The sequence below is a fragment of the Asterias amurensis genome, chromosome 13 (assembly GCF_032118995.1).
Source record: "Asterias amurensis chromosome 13, ASM3211899v1".
In the NCBI taxonomy this organism is placed as follows: domain Eukaryota; kingdom Metazoa; phylum Echinodermata; class Asteroidea; order Forcipulatida; family Asteriidae; genus Asterias; species Asterias amurensis.
Window position 1 is genome coordinate 19596670 of NC_092660.1, and position 21592 is coordinate 19618261.

The 21592-nt window shown below is 37.1% G+C and overlaps 1 protein-coding gene and 2 long non-coding RNA genes across 4 annotated transcripts in view; 2 read left to right on the plus strand and 1 right to left on the minus strand.

The window, feature by feature from the left end:
* The window catches only part of LOC139946457 (uncharacterized), a 239464-nt gene that overhangs the window by 24118 nt on the left and 193754 nt on the right, over nucleotides 1–21592 (plus strand). The window contains exons 22-31 of one of the 2 annotated variants that reach the window (XR_011787244.1): nucleotides 493–647; nucleotides 1200–1335; nucleotides 2286–2417; nucleotides 3584–3683; nucleotides 4282–4361; nucleotides 4660–4794; nucleotides 5314–5442; nucleotides 7212–7360; nucleotides 8401–8536; nucleotides 13625–17142. Coding sequence is in view for 1 of the 2 variants with exons in the window: in XM_071944122.1 (XP_071800223.1) it covers nucleotides 493–647; nucleotides 1200–1335; nucleotides 2286–2417; nucleotides 3584–3683; nucleotides 4282–4361; nucleotides 4660–4794; nucleotides 5314–5442; nucleotides 7212–7360; nucleotides 8401–8536; nucleotides 13625–13801 (1329 nt within the window). In the remaining variant the exon portion in view is untranslated. Of the gene's footprint in view, nucleotides 1–492; nucleotides 648–1199; nucleotides 1336–2285; nucleotides 2418–3583; nucleotides 3684–4281; nucleotides 4362–4659; nucleotides 4795–5313; nucleotides 5443–7211; nucleotides 7361–8400; nucleotides 8537–13624; nucleotides 19208–21592 lie in introns of those variants that run through there. The other variant, XM_071944122.1, reaches the window with a different exon arrangement.
* On the minus strand, nucleotides 427–21485 carry LOC139946462 (uncharacterized). Its single transcript, XR_011787245.1, has 3 exons — nucleotides 21343–21485; nucleotides 19872–20126; nucleotides 427–641 (listed from the first exon to the last, which is right to left on the minus strand). It is a non-coding gene; the product is annotated as an uncharacterized lncRNA (long non-coding RNA).
* LOC139946276 (uncharacterized) lies at nucleotides 9729–12788 on the plus strand. Its single transcript, XR_011787227.1, has 3 exons — nucleotides 9729–10189; nucleotides 11539–11750; nucleotides 12188–12788. It is a non-coding gene; the product is annotated as an uncharacterized lncRNA (long non-coding RNA).

Genomic DNA, 21592 nt, shown 5'->3' on the forward strand with positions numbered 1-21592 from the left:
ACACTTTCTGAACAGAACAAAAATTAAAAGATCACAGATTTACAAACAACTGACAGGGTTTACAGAAGGTAATGGTGAAAGACTTCCCTTGAAATATTATTCCATGAAATGCTTTACTTTTTGAGAAAACATTAACACAATAATCGATTCTCGATATCGAGAATAACAGATTTATTTTAAACACATGTCATGATACGGCGAAACGTGCGGAAACAAGGGTTTTCCCGTTATTTTCTCCCGACTCCGATGACCGATTGAGCCTAAATTTTCACAGGTTTGTTATTTTATATATAAGTTGTGATACACGAAGTGTGGGTCTTTGGACAATACTGTTTACCGATGTTGTGCGATTGCTTTAAAATGTACTGGAATGAGATGTTTGGAAAGGTTTTAAGGTTGATGATAACGGAAGGTTTTTATTTACTATTTTTAATTTTTTATAATTTTTTTTACGTTGAGGCATTTTTTCATTTCTACTTTTCCTATTGAAAGAATAAACAAGAAGCTCGACGGAAAATCATCCAGTATCACTACATTCAATGGCCTGACAAAGATGTGCCCAAAGATGTTACACCAGTACTGAGATTCATCAAGGAGTTCAGTGATGCTTCACCAAAAGACTCTGGACCCTTCTTGGTCCACTGCAGGTAAGACATGATAAGAGTGGGACAGTTACATTATTCATCCTTGCAGTTGGAAATCTCCTTGAACACCTCGCTCATGGGAGTTTTACCAGTTTAATACCTAATTGTTGCTACGAAAGCTCACACAGTTATTTATTTATTACTTGTCATTCATTAAAGTGCCAAATTTTATTTTCCTCGTTGCAATTACCTTACTAACGCAACTACCCACCACTTAATTAGGGTTTTATTAGAAAGATTAACTTTTATTTGTTATTGCATGCCTTATCTGTCTGAATAACTAAAAAAAAAAAAAATTTGAGATGGAAGTATACTTGACTTTTCATTAAATCAAATCTTTGGTGAAGTGATCAAGGTAGTCAGTTAATGGAAAATGTTTGATGGATTTGTTTGCTCGCTTTGCTGTCTATTTTAAAGTTTAGATAGTTTAGAAAGCTGGACATTTGATTTAGCATTCATTGCAATTTCTCACCGCATTCTAATGAAAATTATGCATCAAAGACCATTCCTTTTGTTGCTTAGTTGATTCACCTGAACATTGTTTCTATTTACTAGTGCTGGAGTTGGCAGGACAGGTGCAGTTACAGCCATTCATGCTTCACTAAAGAGAGCTCTGAGTGAGAAAAGTGTGGATGTGTACAACTTTGTGTCAGACATGAGGGATCATCGAAACAACACAGTGCAGACACCGGTAAGTTGGAAATAAACAATCAGACCATCCCTGATACAGACTTATTTTATGTGATTTAAAGGTTGGAACTAGCAATTCCTTAACAACGCGAGCCTTTACAAAGACGGATTTGAAGTTCAAATATTACCAGTGAAACAAACACAAAATCCAAACTAACATGTATTTCAAACTTCCCAATGATTTCTACCAAGAACATGCTTTGTAGTAAAATGTAAGTGTCAGTATAATAACACAGCTTTTGGTAACATAAGTTGCAATGCTATCTTTATTTTTGGTTGATAGTAAAGGCCGAAACATAAAATGATCAAATAAGAATGAGGAAGTAAATCAGAAAATTGGTAGTTTCATAAATATTGCATGAAACTGAGATCATGTTTGCAACATAACCAATGTATGACTATAATTAGGCCCAATTGTTCAAATGGAAACAAATATCAGAGAACATTAAGGAAGTAGTAGTTGATTTTCAAAGGAAATATAATCAAGTGGTATTTTGTTTATGTGGCCTAGTTTCTTGGCCCTGAATGTGAAAGTAACAGAAGGTAAACACTTGCATTGGCCTTGCTTTAATGGGTAATATAATCTGTAATATTATAATTGTTAAACAGTATCAATGGTTCATTTGTAAACTTTAAGTTACAAACACACACAAAGAGCAACATAATATTTCCCTGGAGCAACAGTCAGAAAAAAAAACAAGCAAATTTATAAGACTATGCATTTGAGAAGGATTACAAATTTTTGAAATCATTTAGTAATTTTTGTTAAATAACATGTATTAATAATAGTTACATACTAAAACAGCTTTTATATAGCACCCTTTAAAGGGTCCCGATGCGCTTCACAGAGGTTAAAAAAATAAGTTGAAAAAGGGGGAATACAAAAAAAAACTATATCCCACTTCATCCATCGTTGTTCTTTGTTCTCCTTTGAATTTGATTTATCTACAGGCACAGTATGTCTTCATCCACCTCGCACTGCTTGAAGCCTTATTTGGCATGGACACAAAAATCCCAGAATCGGATTTCAAGAAGAAACTATCAGGGCTCAAGAAGAAGAACAAGATGGCTGATGAGTTCAATGTAAGAATTTATTTTTCATGTATGTGCACAGGTTGTAACAAACATTTTTCAAAATATTGTCTTAAACCATTTTTGTGTTTGGATCGGTCGTGTGGGTCTTTGAAAAGCGTTTGTAACCGTTTTTTATAACATGCATATGGGTAGAAAGATGCTGTAAAAGTAGAACCCAATGATCCACACAAACTTGCCTCAAAATTGCACGGTTTTCTTTTTTTACCTCGTCGACTAACACAGTCGGCCAATTATGGGAGTAAAATTTTTTACTCCTATAAATGGCCGACCGAGTTACAATTGTGTAGTTCGCACAGGAAGAGCAAACTTGTGTGGATCATTGTTTTTTACTTTTAAACATCTTTCCAACCATTATATGCATTTTATAAAAAACGGTTACAAACGCTTGTTATAGAACAACTCGTCCGATCCAAGGCAACGTGTTCCTTTAACTATCTGTATAAATGGTATAGTACTCCTTGAGATCCGCAATTTTGCAATATAAATCCACATTTCTTACTGCATCTAACTCTAGGCCTTACCACCAAGTGACTTGTATGGTGTATCCATGCAAAGTTAAAAGCTGTTACTTAGTATTTCCCCTGTGTTTTTGACACCATCACCATTTCACAGAAGAGCTAAGTTTGTGAATCTGGAATGTTTGTCTTTGTTCTGTGGATTACAATTTGATTACACTTTTGTTTATGTGTGACCAATGGCCCATATCTGCACATAAGTGTCATCTTAGAAATATACGTAATACATTTAGGGAAATCAAGGAGAGTAAAAAAATAATCCAGCTATCAAGATGGATACCATGCTGTAGTTTACACGTAACTATGCCAGGTTTGAAGGTTATGTACCACATCACTTCAAAATCACAGTGCCATGATGGTTGCAGGTGTTGCTTTAAGACTCCAATTTCATATAGAAATCTTTGCATGCTGATCATGCGCATTGGGACATGTATGGGCTGTTGTTGTACCCTGCCTGCCTGCTTTTTATGCGTTTCAATTTTGCTTCCTGTTTCTGTTTGTTTTAGCAGCAAGAGTTGCACTACTCCCAAGCCTAACAATACATAAGGGATGGCAAACATCACCTTAACCCTCTTAAAGGCTGTAAACATGATAAATAGCCTTTCATCATTCTAAAGGTTGTTACTTCATTTGTTTCAGAAACTGGAAATAATCACCCCTGTGCCTGCCCCTGAAAGATGCCGACACAGTCTGGCTGCCCTGAATGAGAACAAAAACAGGTTTCCTAGCACCATCTTTAGTAAGTAACCTCTAAATTCATGTATTTTAGCTTGGTGTAGGCATGGAGTAGGTGCAAGTGTTCATCCTCAGTAATGGCAGAGTAACATTATTTGAAACAAACTTTTAAAACATCTTGTGAAGAACCCAGTTTTATAATATTGATAAAGGTTTATTCTTCTTTGTTTGGATTTTGCTTGTTTGGTTTATACTAATTTGGATTATAACTGTTTTTAAACAAAATGTGTTCTTGTATTCAATGTGGTTTGAAACCATTTGAAACAAGTTTAACTGTCGATAGGTTTACAATAGTTACAGGTAGACCGGATTTTGACTTGACCTACACCATTTTTGTTATTGTCACAACTTGGATAAAACCAGTTCACGAGAACAATTTTGTAGATTTGAAAACTTCATGCAGATTCAGATCAAGGCATTGAAAAGTCTGTTGTAGGTTTGTGTTTTGGTTTAACTGATAATGCTTTATAAAACCAGACATAGTCGAATGAGTAAAAAAGTTTCCATGATATTGGATTTATATCTAGCGTGAAGAAGATCCCAAAATACAGACAATACTACAGACAAGTTGTGCTGTAACCTTGATTCAATTATCCCCTCAGCTGAAGCTGTTCGCCCTTATCTGATGACACCAAGAGATGATGGCATCGAGTATAACTACATCAACGCTTCATTCATAGAGGTAACTGCACTGTGAAAAATTGTTTTAAAAATATTTGTTTTGGTCTTCTTTTTTTGGGGGGGGGGGGGCACAAAAAAAGAAATGACCAGAACAGGATTTGAACTTGCAACCTCTGGATTTACATGCAGGTGCTCTGCCAACTGGGCTATTCACCCCTATGTATGTTGGTGGTCTCCCTATTTCATTTACCATTATTTTTTAGGGTGCTCAAGTCTGAAGTCATAAAACTGTTAATTATTGTATTTTCTTATTGAAGAATCCACTAAGTAATACTTATATTATTGTTATTTTTGTTTAGGGTTTCAAGGCAAGGGATGTGTTTGTTGTTACCCAGGCTCCTCTGCCAAACACAGTGATCGATTTATGGAGACTGGTTTACGACTATGAGCTGACAAGTATGGTGATGCTCAACCCGAATAATCCCACAGACGAAGTAAGTTTTTCTCAAAGCATAACAAAATGTTCAAGATTGTAATTCACTTACAAGTACAATGTAAGCTTTCCTCACAATTCGTAGACTTCATAATACTTGGGTGAGAGAAACCAACATGGTAAGTTTAAAATAATTCAGGTTTGAACCTAGAAAAATTTACTGGAGTGGGACTTAAATCAAACGACCAGATTGCAGTACTTAATGGTATATATTTTTTATAAGCAAAAATCAATGAAATAATATATGCTGAATACTAGGTAAGATTTGAAACTTGCATGGTTAAATAGACAACACTACTCAAAAGAGATATCCAGACCTCTCTTAGTTATAAATACTGAATATTGGATGATTGTTTGCTTTTAGATTTTGTTCATTGGTACAAAAACAAATAAAACTTATACTGTCGCTTGCGAAACGAATGCAGTATTAGAAAGAAAGTCTTGATTATAGATGTGTTATAAATTGTTGAGTATAAGTTCATACAAACTAATTGTTGTTACTCTAATCCATTTTTTCTAGGAATGTCCCCAATTCTGGCCGAGTTCTGGCAGCAAGGACTATGGCCCATTCACCGTCACAAATGTCCTTTCATCAAGACACACTGGGTACATTGTCAGTTATCTTCAGTTAACCCATAGACGACAACAGGTTTGTTTGTTTGTTATGAATGTACTAGTATTAGTTATCCCACCAGTGTTGTATAGTGATCCTTTGTCCCATCAGCAACAAGGCCAAGTTGCATGTCAGGGCTCAAATTTTTGGGGAAAATTAGCAAGACCACAGGGCATGTTGCTCAAAATATTTACTGGCCCAGAATTGTTCTCACAAGACAGAACAGTTTACCATGATGTGTAATTTTTTTAATTTGCTAGCACCATGAAATGCAGTTAAAGAAAAGACCTATTTATATCTCTTTTAAAAATACACACTTAAATTCTCAATAGAATTGAAAGATGTTTATCACACTTAGTGCTGGGCGAATAGTGAAATTTTGTTATTCGGATACCGCTGGCCAACTATCCGAAATTAACCGGATATTCGAATAGTTTTTTCGCCGCTAGAGGGCGCTATAAAAAAAATAAAAATAAAAAAATAATTATTTAGAAAAATATTTTTTTTTGTCGCTAGAGGGCGCTGTTCGTTCGTGAATGAGATCTTCTGGGCGGATTGATATTAGTTTTAGACAGTGTCACTCGGTTCATTCATAAAAATGACCGGATCTAATTTAAAGATGGCGATTTGCTTTTTCTTTTGATCGTGGATGACTCTACGTGAAGGAAAACTTTTGTAATCTTTGAACAAATTACGTCAGAAATGTCATTGTTTTGACTCTACACGGAGGTGAGCATAGTTAAATACTTAATTTATGCTGTTTTATGCTGTCTTAATAGAAGTTTCATTAGGATTCAGACAAAACATTCATGTCAGTTGTCGCCCGACGTCCGCGGATATTCGGATATTAAAGAATATCCGGTTACTTGGTTGTAATTACAGAACTATCCGGTTTATAAATAGCTATTCGCGCCCTATGCGGATATCCGGTTAAGAAAAAAAAGGCATTCGCGGTTACGGATAGGAAAACCTATTCGCCATTAACCGGATATTCGAATTATTCGCCCAGGCCTAATCACACTCACAGTCAGCATTTTAACGTTTTTTGTTTGAGATGTTACACAGTGAGGTATTAATGTTCAAGCAATTACAGTTTTTACTATGTATGACGTGTTTAGTGTGATGCATCAGCCATTTACTTTGTTTTTAGAATGCGTTTAGAAAGCATTTTAAATGGTGTTCAGTACATGAACGGTTTCTTAACACCAGTGTTTGTTTGATGTATAGCCTGGGCATTATGCCTTAACTAAGAAAATTGGCGAAAACCACTGCTTTACAACACAATTCATCGGCCCTTTACTGACTTTACGAGTTTAACCTTTAACTCTTTGACGCGTCACAATCTGTTGTACGAACCTAAAAACTTGTTTTTACAGTGTATGCTGTGCCACATGCTATTAAACTCATTCAGAAGAAAGTAATTGACAAGATCTGCTGCAAGACATTTATTACACTAAAACACGTCATTGTCTTGTTTTTTGTGTGCATTGCTGCTAAGGAGAGTTAACTTGGAATCCTTTGTTTGAGTTCAAGGGTTGTGTTAATAGGGTTGTGTTAATAGTGGGTGCACAACTGTACGCACAAAGGCCTTATCTGGAGGCTATGTTGATGCATTCCATACATGATACCAACATTGCTATTGCAAAAATGTAGGAACCTGCCTAGAACCACACAATTTGTACAGTATTTTTCAGTTTTCTACTGCACTTTAAATTTAAAGAAAAAAAATGGTACCAGCCAAATACTGAGAAGTTGCATTTACCTGATAATCAGTCTGAATTGTTTTTTATTTTTTTTATTGACAGAGGCAGCGCAACTTCAGACACTATCAGTTCACTGATTGGCCAGAGAACGAGGAAACCCCCAAATCTCCCAATTCACTCCTTCGTCTAATCCTTGCGGTTGAGAAAGATAAAGAGGATGAGAGACAATCACCAATACTAGTCCAATGCATGTAAGAAATTATTTTAATTTTAAAGTTATTAACCATATATTCTCTCAGCTGAAGATGGCCTGAAACCTCCCAAATCAAACCTCAATGTAAATTCTTGGCTATGACACCCATGTGTTTTGACACCCCTACTCCTAACCCTTACCCTAACCCTGACCCTACCATGTATATTATGGTGTTTCAGAACATTGGTTTGTAAGAACATAGGGGTGGTGGAATAAGAGCAGTAACCATATTATAGACCCCTTGCATGTGACGTCACACGCTCAAAAAATGCCCTCACTGGGGTCAAAAAGCACCCTCACTGGGGTCAAATGCGGCAAATGATTGGACGGTAGCTGTTCCTAAAATGTGCGTGTGAGCTCAGCGTCCCTGCAGTGTTTCGGTTTATGCAAGGGGTCTATTCACTACCTCCTATTGACCCCTAATACAGTTGAACTGGCTTCACACGCACAAGTGTCTGCAATGCGCACCATTTTGGAGGAGTCAATGTTACGGGTGTAAACACTGTGTCACCTAAAATGTGCACTACACTGTTAAACACGTAGTAACATAGACTCCCAAATTGGTGCAACAAAGAATATTGTCAAATGTTTCTCAATCCTTCAAATTAATCTGGATGGGTTTGGATTTTTCTCTTCAAATATATATTTGGAAGCAAAATTGCAAAACAGTTATCTCTGGAAGCTACATTTGTGGACATAAATTATGTTTTGAGTGTTTCACGTATGTATAAAGTGAATTGAAAAAAGCAAAAGATGGCAATCTTACATTACATTTACTGAGTTACTTTGCTATTTTAAATAATTCCATTATCAAGAACCACTTCATAAATTCAAACGGTATACATCCACAGACATAATAATAATAATAATAATAATAATAATAATAATAATAATTTATTGAACTTATTATTGTGCGCTCTCCAGGACCAGCCTGTTCGAGAGCGCATAACAATTTAACACATAAGCCAACATAATCTTAACTAGGTTTGTTTCATGAGTTGTTTTGTTTGTTCCCCCCCCCCACCCCTCTGTACGCAGTGACGGCCTTGGACGTACTGGGGTTTTCTGCACCCTTAAGAACTCGCTGGACAGGCTGCGAATGGAGAGCAATGTAGACATCATGCAGACAATCAAGGTCTTAAGACTTAATCGTCCAAACATGGTCGCAACACTGGTAAGTGCAGTTATAATTGAGTTCTCCACCCCTTAAAAAATGTGGTCGGGATCCCGACATATCCCGACGGGATTCCCGACATATCCCACCGGGATACGTTGGGATACGTCGGGATGGATGTATCCCGACGGGATTCATCGGGATAGCTCATGTCGGGATCCCGACCCAAGGTGGGATAAGTCGGGATCCCGACGGAATTATTGTCAGAATCCCGACCGAAGGCGGGACGAGTTGGGATAAGGTGGGATCCCGATCACCTAATCCCGGCATTGTTGGGATACATCGGGATAGCTAATGTCGGATCCCGACAAAGGTGGGATGAGTTGGGGCGACGGAATTTTTTGTCAAAATCCCGACCGAAGGCGGGGTAAGTTGGGATCCCGATCGGCATTGTTGTGGATCGGGATAGCTTATGTCGGGATCCCGCCCTAGGTTGGATGAGTTTTAGGTAAGCCTACAACAAAAAACGCAGGTCACAGGGCTCAAATTTAGGGGGGAAATCCACAAGACCGCAGTGCTTGTTGCTCATAATTTTTACTGGACTGGAACATTTTTTACAAAACCGAAGTTCGAAAAGAAACAAATAAGAACTCTACAAAAACGCACCAAAACTTCAAACGTTAACAAGTTTGTTCATATTCTTTTCACTTGCAGATAGATCGCTTATTAGGAGGCAGTATGGGCTTTGAAACCCCATTGAGAAATGTCCACATACCTTTTTTTTTACACAACGTTTGTTTGTTGCCACAGAAAAAAATAAACCAGTTTTAACAGAACAATATCAAAACCGTTGTCATGATTTAACATGAGGCAACACGCATGGAAACAACCATGCAACACAGGGGGATGTGTGGTGTCAAAAGCATACAACCTACACGACACGTCAACAATACGATTTCAACGCTATTATAGTTCGTTGGTAAGGTCGTGACCACTGACCTATATAGAGATCAGTGGTCGTGACATGCACATGGTCAGTGGTAAACGAACGAAGCGCTTAACCGTAGTGTTCCCTCGGTCGGGCACCAATCAATACAAGCATTATGCAAGCACGGAATTGGTGCCGTCGCTCGTCCCCCCGACCGCCTAAACAAAAGTACTGCATGCAGTGGTGGTGGGCATGAGCACGGTTAAACCATGGTTAGTCCAGCGAGATCTCGCGCTGGAACGAGATCGACGATATATTATTTTTTTCAAGAACAATTATGTTTTATTTTGAAGGCTACATCACACTTTTTGACAAACGAAAAAATTATCTTGAAGCAATTTTACGAATAAAAAATCAAGACGTGAAAGAACAATTCTATTTATTTGTTTTTATCTCGCGATAATCCACGGTTTCAGAACGAGGCTGGCGCCAGTTCTAACAACTTTGATCCAATTGAAACCAGACATTAATTTTTCGATCGTGTCTCTGTCAAAAATGGCGAAAATATGCATTTTAATTTGGATTGAGGACAATCCAATCAGAGGTAGTGTGGCAAGTTTCGACGCAATACATGAACCAAAGAAGAAGGTTTATGAATATCGTATCGGGGATCGTGTGAAGGCGAAATTTGGAAGAGGAAAAGTGGCGGCAAAAGCCAAACCAGCCAAACCCATAATCACTATCAACGTCATCAGTATTCCCTGCTGTCATTGGAAAAATCGGTGGTAAGTTTCTCGATTATTAGGAATAGGAGGGCATATAGGAAATGAGGGCAGGGGCTACCCAAGTTTCTTGCTTAGTTGGAAACGACGGAAAAGGCTCCATTGGTCTAAATTTATAGATCTGACTGAGTGATTACCTTTTTTGGTTTGATTACAATACATGTATCGCATTCGTACTAAAAAAATTACTAGGACTAGGAATGAATAGGAGGTCCTGTTTTCAAGGTGTCGCTAAAATTGTGGCAAATATTTTACCTCTCTGTGCGCGATGTAAACAGTCAATTCAATTCAATTCAATACAATAGTCCCTAGCTAGATAAAAAATAATTGGTTTTATTTGCCAAGCAAAGAGTCTCCTCTCTCTTGACCAAAATTAGAAACACGTAAGGCTCCACTGGTTATTTGCACTTGTAAATGCAAAAAGTTTGGTATTTTATTTAGGCATTTTTTACATTCCTACAACGAACAAGGTACAAAAATATGCCATAATGTTGAGGCCATATAAAATAAAATTGCCCACCGAAAAAGTTTCATCAAACACTATTTCAATTCACAATTCACGATGATCAAATCATGTGACTGAACATTCTGCTGAGCATTCTGGAAAAAAAAATACAGAGGCTTTGAAGCCATGTGCCTTATATTATTTTCTAATAATAACATTTTTCAGATTTTTTTTTTAACCCTCGTATAAAATATTATTACAAATATTAAAATTTAAACATCAGCTTGGTGATTCAATTATCACTTTTATTTTTATGCTTTATTCACATTTTTTTTTCTTCAAATTATCATGGTAATTTTTAAAATGTCATAATAAATATTGTGAATAAAGTAAAGACAACTGCTGGCTAAAGTCTTTAAAGAGTCATACACAGGAGTCTCACAGAACACTTGCAGTCACTGCAAATATTTCTTCCACGTATGGCTTCACCGGGAAACCATTCTTTCTCGTTTGCCTTGAAAACAGGAAAAACTAAAAACAAATGGGACCAGTTTAAGTCATTGAAGATCGGTGTGTGGTGTGAAAATTTCAATGTCCATCAAGTTTTGATTTATGTTTGCATACTTAATATAAACAAATGAAGATAATTTAGGGCATCGGTTGATATATATTGCATCATCATTTTTTCCCAATTCAAAGAAAAGCATAATACCGTGAAAACTGATAAGAGGAGGATACATCATCCATGGCCCATACCGTACGTGTCACGCATGCATGTAGGGCCTTAAGTTATCATGCTTTGTAGCATATTGTGTTATTGTCAGATTGTAAGCCCGATACATGCTATAATTATGTTAGGCCTACTAAATTTTGCAATGTTTCATACATATTTTTCCTTGAATTCTAGGTCCTGAGGAAGAAGAGTCCTTCAAAGTTGCTTTAAAAAGGATAGTTTCGAGTTCATGAAACTTGTATAAAGTGCTGTGAAGATGAACCAGACTCCGACTGTTACTCAAGCCTGATCAGCACCCCAAGAATAGGGAAAAAAAAACACCAGCAGTACCATCTACAAGTTCTGGGAAAGGCAAAACTACTATGAGAGTAGCTAAAAATATAAAGGTAACTAATTTGTTTTTCTCTTTTGATTCAAAAACTTAATTTTGTAAAAGTAAAGTGATTGTTATAATATAGACACTTAACATAACTACGGTACGTCGTCTGGCAAATAGATTGCTGCATCGCTGCTGTGCTGTTGGAGCGACACATCAGCCATCCCTGGCTCGGTTTTTATTTATAAATTATGTTAGGCCTACTAAATTGTAGGCCTTGGTTTGTTCGCAGGAGGAAAAACAGGATTCTCAAAGTCAAAGGCTGTGGGAACAACCCTCATTTTGTTTCTCTTCGCCTGATGTTATTGTCATATGTTATAAAGGCCATTCGACTGTCACGACTGTCACAAGGTCTGCTGATCTTTCGAATGTGAAATTTGGGATTGCTAGCTGCATGCAAACACTTGTTTAATAATAATTTTTTATGACTTTGCGATTCTTTTTCAGCACACATTTTCAAGATATTCCAATTGCCATTTGAGGAGGAGAAGAGTTGGGACAGGATTGTACTGAAGCTGAATGTCAAGATTCGAGCGGTGAAGAACAACAAATACAAACTCCCTGAGGAGCTTGAAGTCAAATTAGTGCAGTGACTTCACTTGAATTAGTGTTAACATTCAAAACTAGAAGAGCTCCTTAATCTTTCTTTTCCTCTTTTTTTTTCAACGTTGGGTTGTGCTGCATTTGAACCGAAAATGGCGTTCAGCAACCAAATAGCAACCATGTGACCAAGAAAACTGGTCCCTCTATGTTGAACTCTTTCATTACACACGTCTGGTCAGGAAGACATAGACTATTATGCTCACAAAACAGTGGTATTCAAGGAAGATGATTCCAGCTTGTGATTCCAGTGTGGAATTCAGCAATTGTATGTACGTACACGAGATGAATAATTTTTTTTTGTCAGATAGGATGCAGTTTGCACATAATGATGAGAATAATGTTTGAACAGTGTGTAAAAGATGACAATAAAATAGTAAATGTATAAAAACCTATTTTTTTTTCCCAGTTCTTATTTCAGCTTTCTCACAGGTGGATATTAACCATATCCAGATGAGTTGCCAGATATCCTGGTGGGATACGTTGGGATCCCATCGGGATCCCGATCAGTATCCCGTCGGGACATTTTGCCGGGATCCCGACCTATCCCGTCGGGATCCCGATGGGATAGGTCGGGATCCCGACAAAATATCCCGACGGGATAGGTCAGGATCCCAGTCATTATCCCGACGGTATCCCGACGGTATCCCGATCAGTATCCCGTCGGGATACGTCTGGATACTGACCGGGATCCCGACCTATCCCGTCGGGATATTTTGTCGGGATCCCGACGGGATAGGTCGGGATCCCAACCAATCCCATCGGGATCCCGATCAGTATCCCGTCGGGATAATGACTGGGATCCCGACCTATCCCGTCGGGATATTTTGTCGGGATCCCGACCTATCCCGTCGGGATCCCAACGGGATAGGTCGGGATCCCGACAAAATATCCCGGTGGGATAGGTCGGGATCCCGATCAGTATCCCAACGGGATTCCCGACCTATCCCACCGGGATATTGGTCGGGATCCCGACCACATTTTTTAAGGGGCAGTACACTTGATGCAATAGTATAAGCTGTTTTTATGGAGAAATAGCCGTATGGCTCAACCAGCCCCTTCCCTTTAACCCCTTCCCCTTGTCTTCCTATTTTATTGTTTACCCCTTGCTTTTTTTCCCGAGTATTTTCTGACTCTCTCGCTATTAATGTTACACTTCAGTTACCTGTTCATGTTTGTTGTGTTGTCATTTGGCCCTCCAAAAAGCTAATTCTATTTACTCAAAAAGACCATTTATAGTTAATTTTTAAAAGACAATTTTCTGATTACAATCCAACTTGACAGGCACTGTATCGGTTCTGTTATGAGGCCATGGGAGCATACATCAACAATCCTGACAAGTTTGCCGAGGAGGACAAAGGACCAGAGGCAATCTATGAGAACATGCCTGGGGATCAGGCTGCTGAAACCACGTCCAAAGAAGAGAACGTTTACCAGAATCTCGGCAGCAGCGACGCATAAGGAGGTGTGATGCTTCAGGATTAACCAAAGCAACATCTCAGTATAAAGTTGATAATTCCACTGAATTAATTACTTCAATTTTGTAAGTCTTTCAATAGAGGTTGAAGATAAAGAATTTTCTATAACTGTAAAAAGAATTTTTCTATCAATAAGCAGTTGTTTTTTGGGTGGACAGAGAGCTAGCACAATCACTCAATGGGGCGTGACACTTGACCTCTGGTACGAGGCCAGTGATTTTAGTATTGGGCTGCAAACTCGCGAGCAGACAAGTGTTTTTGGTTTTTTTTTTTTCAATTAAACCATTAATGTGCGTGACATGTATGTCTAACTTCCACAATATATTTTTTACAAGCCTGCTCAAATCTGGTCAGGTAAAACTGTTGAGCTACAGGTCATGTTGTCTTGTAGATTTTTCTTTGACCCCTCCCCACCTTGGGATACATGTTCAGTACTGTATTGGTTTTTTACAATTGCTGTTTTCTTTTTTGTTAATTTGCTGGCGTAATATTCACAAGTCTTTCATTCCTATTATCAAATTAAATGTTTAAAAAGACTTATTTTATATAAACAGATATTTTTCTATTCAGTACTTATACCTTGCTCTTTCTTGGCTGTCTTGTGTACAGCCAATAGTTTGTTACTCAATTTGACTTTCTATTCAGTTGTACTGCTAAATAAAGTACTTAAAAATGTTCTTCAAAAATAATAACTGGAAGTTTGACTATGTTAGGGAGCTATTAAATCATATTTTATAAGTAACACTATTAAAGCACAATGAAATTTTGTTTTGTACTATACTTCAAGCAATTTCAACAACATAGGCCACACATTATTCAGTACTTCTTTGTTTCTTACACCCCTTGCAAAGTGGTAAATTGTTTGACCGGACTAAGCTATGCTCATAAATTGTAGAGGTTAACAAATTCACGGACAGTGATAATGTGTTGTAAAAATACATTTTCCTTGGGCAATTGACTATTGAGTTCAATAATAATATGACTGTAGTTTTTAAGTTTAAGTAACTCATAATTACCCTAGTTAGTTAAGGCAGTCCTATTGGTTAAAAGGTGGTCACAGCCATTTTAAGACTGGTTTTAAACGACTGATTTAATACCTCGTCGCCTACCCCTTTTTCACTAATTAACAACCAAAGCAACTATTGAAGTGTTGTAAAGCAGGTGCCTCACACCAATTTGTGGCAGGCCTTAAATTTCACTCTTGAAGGGGCACAGCAATTTTCCTCTGGTAAGGGCGCTTCTATGTGGAAAATGTGAGTTTGTATTGAAACTTGTCAAAGGTAGGTACCACAGCAAAAGCACAGGTCAATTGCTGTGGTTGCCGTGGGTTAATTCGAGACCTGATTTGGCCCTTGTTTATTTCCTGTTTGAGGGAAACTCATTTAACACTAGTCAAGTCTTTCATTGATGTAAAACTAAGATATATGGGTATTTTTGAGACTGACAGGGCTTTAGTTTACTTAAACAATCTAGAAATAATTGTATCTCCAGTAGGATGAAGATCCAACTTTAACCACCTCACTTCAGTTGGTGTTTTTCAGTCAAATTTTTCAAAATTAAATAACGATGGATGAATGCCCCTAACAACCTCTTTTGGGTGTGGTGTTATCAGTTGACATGGTATTATTATGCCTTGGATAATCCATTGTGTAGCGTGATTTTGTATTCATTATGTTGTGCTTACTTTGTTTACTCCGGGTTTCATTGTAGCAATGACAATACCAACAACAAATTACTTTGGAAGGTTTGACAAATTTTGAAGAAAAAATGCGGCGGCACAGAAATACAAATTTTACTGTGCTGCCGTTTTTTTTTTCGCTTTTTTTTTTCAGAAATGTTTAAAACACCATCGCGAAGTGGTTAAGTAACCAAATAAAAATGACAATCCTGGGGTATATTAATCTCAGTTTATTTGAGAATCAGTTGGAAGGTGCATAATGTGACCAAATACTTTGTTTTTCCTGTGGATCGGGATTGATGGTTTGGTTGTTCTTAAATACTGTAAATTATAAATACAGGGTGCGACTTGTTGACTATTGCTCAATTTTCTATTGCTCAATTTAGAGCTTGGTATATTTTTGATATTTTAAAGTCTTATTCGCTGTTTTGTATATACTGCAAGCATTTTGTATAATTACGATAGAGGATATAATATGTACATTACACAGGCTTCTGATATTTGTAACTTCATAATGTATTTTTTTAGAAACAATTGGTAGTTTGTGAAAATGTCATGTTTGTTTTTAGATGTAGTGTTTGTAATATTAAACAAGAATTTATTTTCAGGTAAAACTTTTAAAGGACGGAAAGTTTAAAGCAATTGGTAATAATTATTAGCATAAAACCTTACTTGGTAATGAGTAATGGGGAGAGGTTGATAGTTTAAAACATTCTGAGAAACAGTTCTCTCTGAAGTGACATAGTTTTTGAGAAAGAAGTAACTTGCCACGCATTTGATTTTGAGACCTCAGAATTTTGTTATTTTATGCATGTTGAGATACACCAAGTGAGAAGACTGATCTTTGACAATTACCATTAGTGTCCAGTGTCTTTAAAGACAAGCAGCTTAAATGTTTACTTTAGATATGTCACCTTTATTCAGATAGTTTGATTACAAGTGGTCAGGAACTCAGCTACATAATTGTTCATGGGAAAAGAAACTTGGTTTATAGGCGTAACAGTTGCACATTTTGATATTTGCTTGAAAAGGTTAGTTTTCAAAACAGAAATTGGTTAAAGTGTATACTTAGAACCCTTCATGTGACCTCAACGTACCTGGTAGTATTTCGCCTTAAACGCACTTGGGTCTATTGATTTCTATAGATTCCTTACAATGCGCGTCCACAGTCGCCATTTTTGAGAGTTAAATCTTTTAAATGTACACTTGCCAATTTTAACCCCCAAACGGCAGGCAGGATTTAGGCGTGTGTGAGTGAGCGCACTGCACATACAGCGCATGGGCTCTATAGAAGGAATTGTGGGGTTGGGAACTTGCATTGATCATTGTTGCTTGAAAGAGTCACTTCCTTCCTACCTCTAGTTTTCAATAAACCCTACAATCAACAGGTTTGTGAGTATTTTATCAACTGAAACAGCTGATTTAATGCATAGGGTAATTTGTAATGTGGCATTTGGCAATCAAAATAGTTAATGTGGGTATTTGGGGCTCTCCAATGTGGAAATTGTTTTCAACTATGACAGGACTTCAGGCTGAAATGTGTTAGTAAGGGATTTGTATTGATACCAGTGAGCTTTCAGATTGCTGATTAAATGAAATAATCCATTTTGTTGTACTTTTTTATATTGTAAACTACTATTGTAATGGTATTTCATATTTTGCTTTTAAAGCTATAATGTTCATATGTGGAAGAGGGTAATGAAAAAGCATGGATTTGTAGAATTGTTACATTAAAATTGTAAGTGGAATAGTACTATTTGATTACAAAAAAATATATGAATACTCAGTCAGTGCCTTCCACTTGGGTTGGCATCATTTTTCACTTATTGTCTTAACATGACTAGCAGGTTATTATAACAGATTACAATTGTATAGGCCTCAGTAAGGCTTTTTCTCCTATTTTTGTTACTCAATATATATTTATGTCTGACACAAATTCAATCTAGTATGGAGTTACTTATCGACCACATAGCTTTTTGTATTTAAACCAGATCTGATTTAAAGCCATTTTACACTTTCGGTCGAAAAAAAAAAAAAGTTCACAGATTTACAAATACTTTACAGGGTTTACAGAAGGTAATGGTGGAAGACTCATCTTGAAATATTATTCCATTAAATGCTTTACTTTTTGAGGCAACATTAAAGCAGTATCAATTCTTGATAGCGAGAATTCCGGATTTATAGTAAACACATGTCATTACACGGCGAACATGCGGAAACAAGAGTGGGTTTTCCTGTTATTTTCTCCCAACTCCGATGACCGATTGAGCCCAAATTTTCACAGGTTTGTTATTTTACATATAAGTTGCGACACACGAAGTGTGGGGCCTTGGACATTACTGTGTACCGAAAGTGTATAATGGCTTTAAACAAATCAACATTCACAGAAATCTTGCATGAAATTATAGTATAAAAATACATGGAAATCAACAAAAGACAAAGAAGATTCCCCTAAACAAAATTTCTTATTATGCTCCCAAGAACGGTTCAATGTTCGTCTTGACCACCATGCTGAGCTGACTGGCCTGGAATTTCATCTTTGAAAGGGGAGACCGTTTTTACTTTGTAAAGGGCATTTCCATTGGAAAATCTAAAGGTCAATGAGAAATTTTTGAAGAGGCACCAAGGCCAAGACTAGGGGCAATGGAGCCAATGGAGTCATGACCTCCATGGCCAGCGTGTAATTCCAGGGCCCAATTTCATAGAGCTGCTAAGCACAAAAATTTGCTTAGCATGAAATTTCTTTCTTGATAAAAAATCATGTGGAAATTTGGATGGTAATCTTCTTTTTTTTCAAGGCAAAAATTTCATGCTTAGCAAATTTTTGTGCTAAGCAGCTCTATGAAATTGGGCCCAGGGGGCACGAAGGCCTCTGTGTAATTCCTGACCTGAGCAGCAGTCAAATAATATGTTAAAGAAGATACTCTCAAACTTTGTGAAATTGTCCCTGTATTTATATTTGCAAACCTCCTTTGCTTTGGTTTGTCCATTTATGTGGTTTTGAATGATAGCTTCATGTTGTACAGGTATATCAGCCTGCAGTAATTGTGAATTGTGATGCATATTTACAATACATTCATGCACACTGTACAATGATAATTGGTTCTGTGCACAGCTGTGTCACCATACAAAATCTGTGCAGGTAAATGGCTTCAAATGATTGTTTTGAGCTGGTGCTGTTTATTTTTGAGAACAGTTTTTTAAAATAATGTTCTTTTTTGGATAGTCTCCTTGCATTGACCACAATCACTGAGGTCAAACAATAGAACCATGCACTTGTATGGTACATGCCACACACAACTCTCAGTCAATGAGTTTTTCTTCATTAAACTCTGTTAGAGCTAATGACATCATGCAAGGGTGCTAGAGTCATGCTTCAACAATTGCAAATTAAATTATAAATATAACACTAACAGGGTACGGGTTGCACTTTGTGAACAAAATACATAGCTACAAATTAACTTTGAAATAGATCGGTGTAAAAGGTTGATTACGTTTTTAAAACAAATTAGCGTATTGTTTGTTTACACTCCCCCTCGTGCTTGTTGAAATGATTTTTTTCTGCAATATACATGACCCAACTTTGAAAACAAAATACACGGTATTTAGATTTTGGCAAACAAAATTTGTTATGTACGTTTATCTCGCTTTTATATCCGGTACTTATGTAGCCTATGCAAATAAAAAGAGTTTTTATATTAGCATAATAAATTTTAGTTAAATTTTGATTTATTTGTAATTGAAGCTTTAATGGCTTGTCTCATGGCTAATTTTGGACCCATACATGTACAGCTTTTCAACATGATTAAAATCGCTGTGACAGTATGACAGGTTAGGCCCTGTGCGCTATGGTTTTAATTATGAGACCCTTTTAATACATGTAGCCCCTTGAAAGGGTTTACAAACAGCGGCCAACCATAGGCCTATGGAACACCCGGGCAAAATAATTCTCTTAAAATAGGAGCAACTACAAGTTTTTGAGCAACACACACAATTACCAACAACTGTACGTCCCATAAAAATGAAAAATTTACAATCCAACAAAGGCTAAAAGTGTTTTGTTTCAAGGACCATATTGTTAGAAAATATAAACTTCAGCCCACTGCGATTTACCGGCCCGCCACAACATGTCCCTAGTCTGGGCCATGGGGGGTGGGGGGGGGGGGTGGTTGCTGTCACGTCTGTGCACTTAATTGGAAAAAAAATCAGCTACAAAGGAATTCTGAGCAAAAACAAATAAATTCTATCATCAACACACTGCTCAAATGGTACTACTATGTGTGTACAAAAACAATGGGGATGTAAACATTAGTGAATTTTGAATGGTTTTAAATGGTGTATCAGTAGGGGGGTTAAAGTATCATTTACAACTTACTTGGTTTCCATTGGTGATTTCGATGTTACGGCATTCATGCTTTCCCACTTGATGTCTGCCTGGCACCTCAAAACTCGCCATGAAGTTTTTTATTATTTTATATTTCCTGTGTCCAACCTCAAGTTGATGCTTTTGCTCATTTCCTGAGAGAGGTTTATCAAGTCCAAGTCCATGCCTAATTACTATTTAAATGAGGTACGGTCAGTGTCAGCTTGCATTTATCCATCTCATGGAAACATACAGGGATCTGATGTACTGTAAAAAAATATATATAAAACAAAATTAGAGAAAACATTGTTTTGAATCAATAATATAAATACTAAATAGGCCTCCGCTTCAGCTTTTTTTTTTTACTTAATTTGTTTCCAGACAAAACTTTTCAGTACAAAAATGTTAGTTCATAATAATGAATTTTAGATCTTTTTTTGAGAATTTGTTTTCGGACACAACACAAAAACCTGGGTAGTATTTTTGCTTTGTTTTCATGTACCACAATTTTAGTTATCAATGACCAACAACTGAGGTTGAAACTTTCCAGGACAATTGGTGGCAGCAGACTAACCGGTTGAACCAGACTGTTTTGTAGAATAATATTCTTTGAACCATTAATAGAGCAGACAACAAAATACCAATCACTATCATTAATTAAAACATAAACAAGTTATTCATATCAGGTTCTGAGTTTGAACCTTTTGATAGGATATAGCCCTAATATGTAATTTGTGAATTAGCCCAAGCTGAAAAATGCAGGACAAAAGGGCTATATAGTGAGTACATACATCATTCATAGTCATACGATGCATTTAAAATACATTTTCCTTGTCCCCCTTTTTTTTGAGGGATGGTCTACAATGTGTGGGGTGGACAGGAGTCCAACCTAGGCTAGGGTGGACATTACTCCTAGAACTATGAGGTTTCGCGGAACGATAAACCTCAAGTCATAGTTCTAGGAGTAGGGGTGGACATGACGTTAGTACTTTAATTCATAACAAAATACAAATAATACTGGTGTTTTGCTTCAGTTAATATTTGTGAGTGCTACGTACGTGCACTGTCACATTCGATAGCAGCAGTTTTTTTAGCAAGTTATTTGGAAATTCATTTGGCATGTTTGGAAACGAAAACAAGCCCCGGCTTTTCCCGACAGGCGACCAGTATACTATTCCCATTTCCAATTAATGCTCGCCAGCTTTTGGGCTACTGAGTAATTATAAGTATGCCTTATTTCGCATAAAACAAGACCCAAATTGAGGTATTTGTAGCCCGGCATTTACTGGAGGATGGACTGAAATGCAAACCCCGAAAATGTACCCATGCCCTGTGTAATGTGTGGGCGTGTACTGGCATGTACGTGCACGTCAAAAAGCACATGGCCAAAAAAATGTCAAATTAACCATGGAGGAATAATTTAGAATTATTCCTCCATGAATTAACAGAGTATAAACTTGTCTGCCTTGAAACCGAATTTTACCTGTTTTGCCGAGTGCTTTTCTTGGGGAAATGACTTAGTTGGTGCAGACACTCTGAAGATATTTACAGCATCAAAAAGGGGCAAATAAATCACGAATTTATCACAGCTAGCTGGCTCTTCACCACCGTCCACATTGTCCTTCGCGCGCGTCCTCCAAGGAATTGAAGTGAGCAGACGATATTTTCCGAATTGAGACACTGCGCGTGCGTGCCCAGTGTTGATTGTAACTAAGTTATGAATATTCATAAAG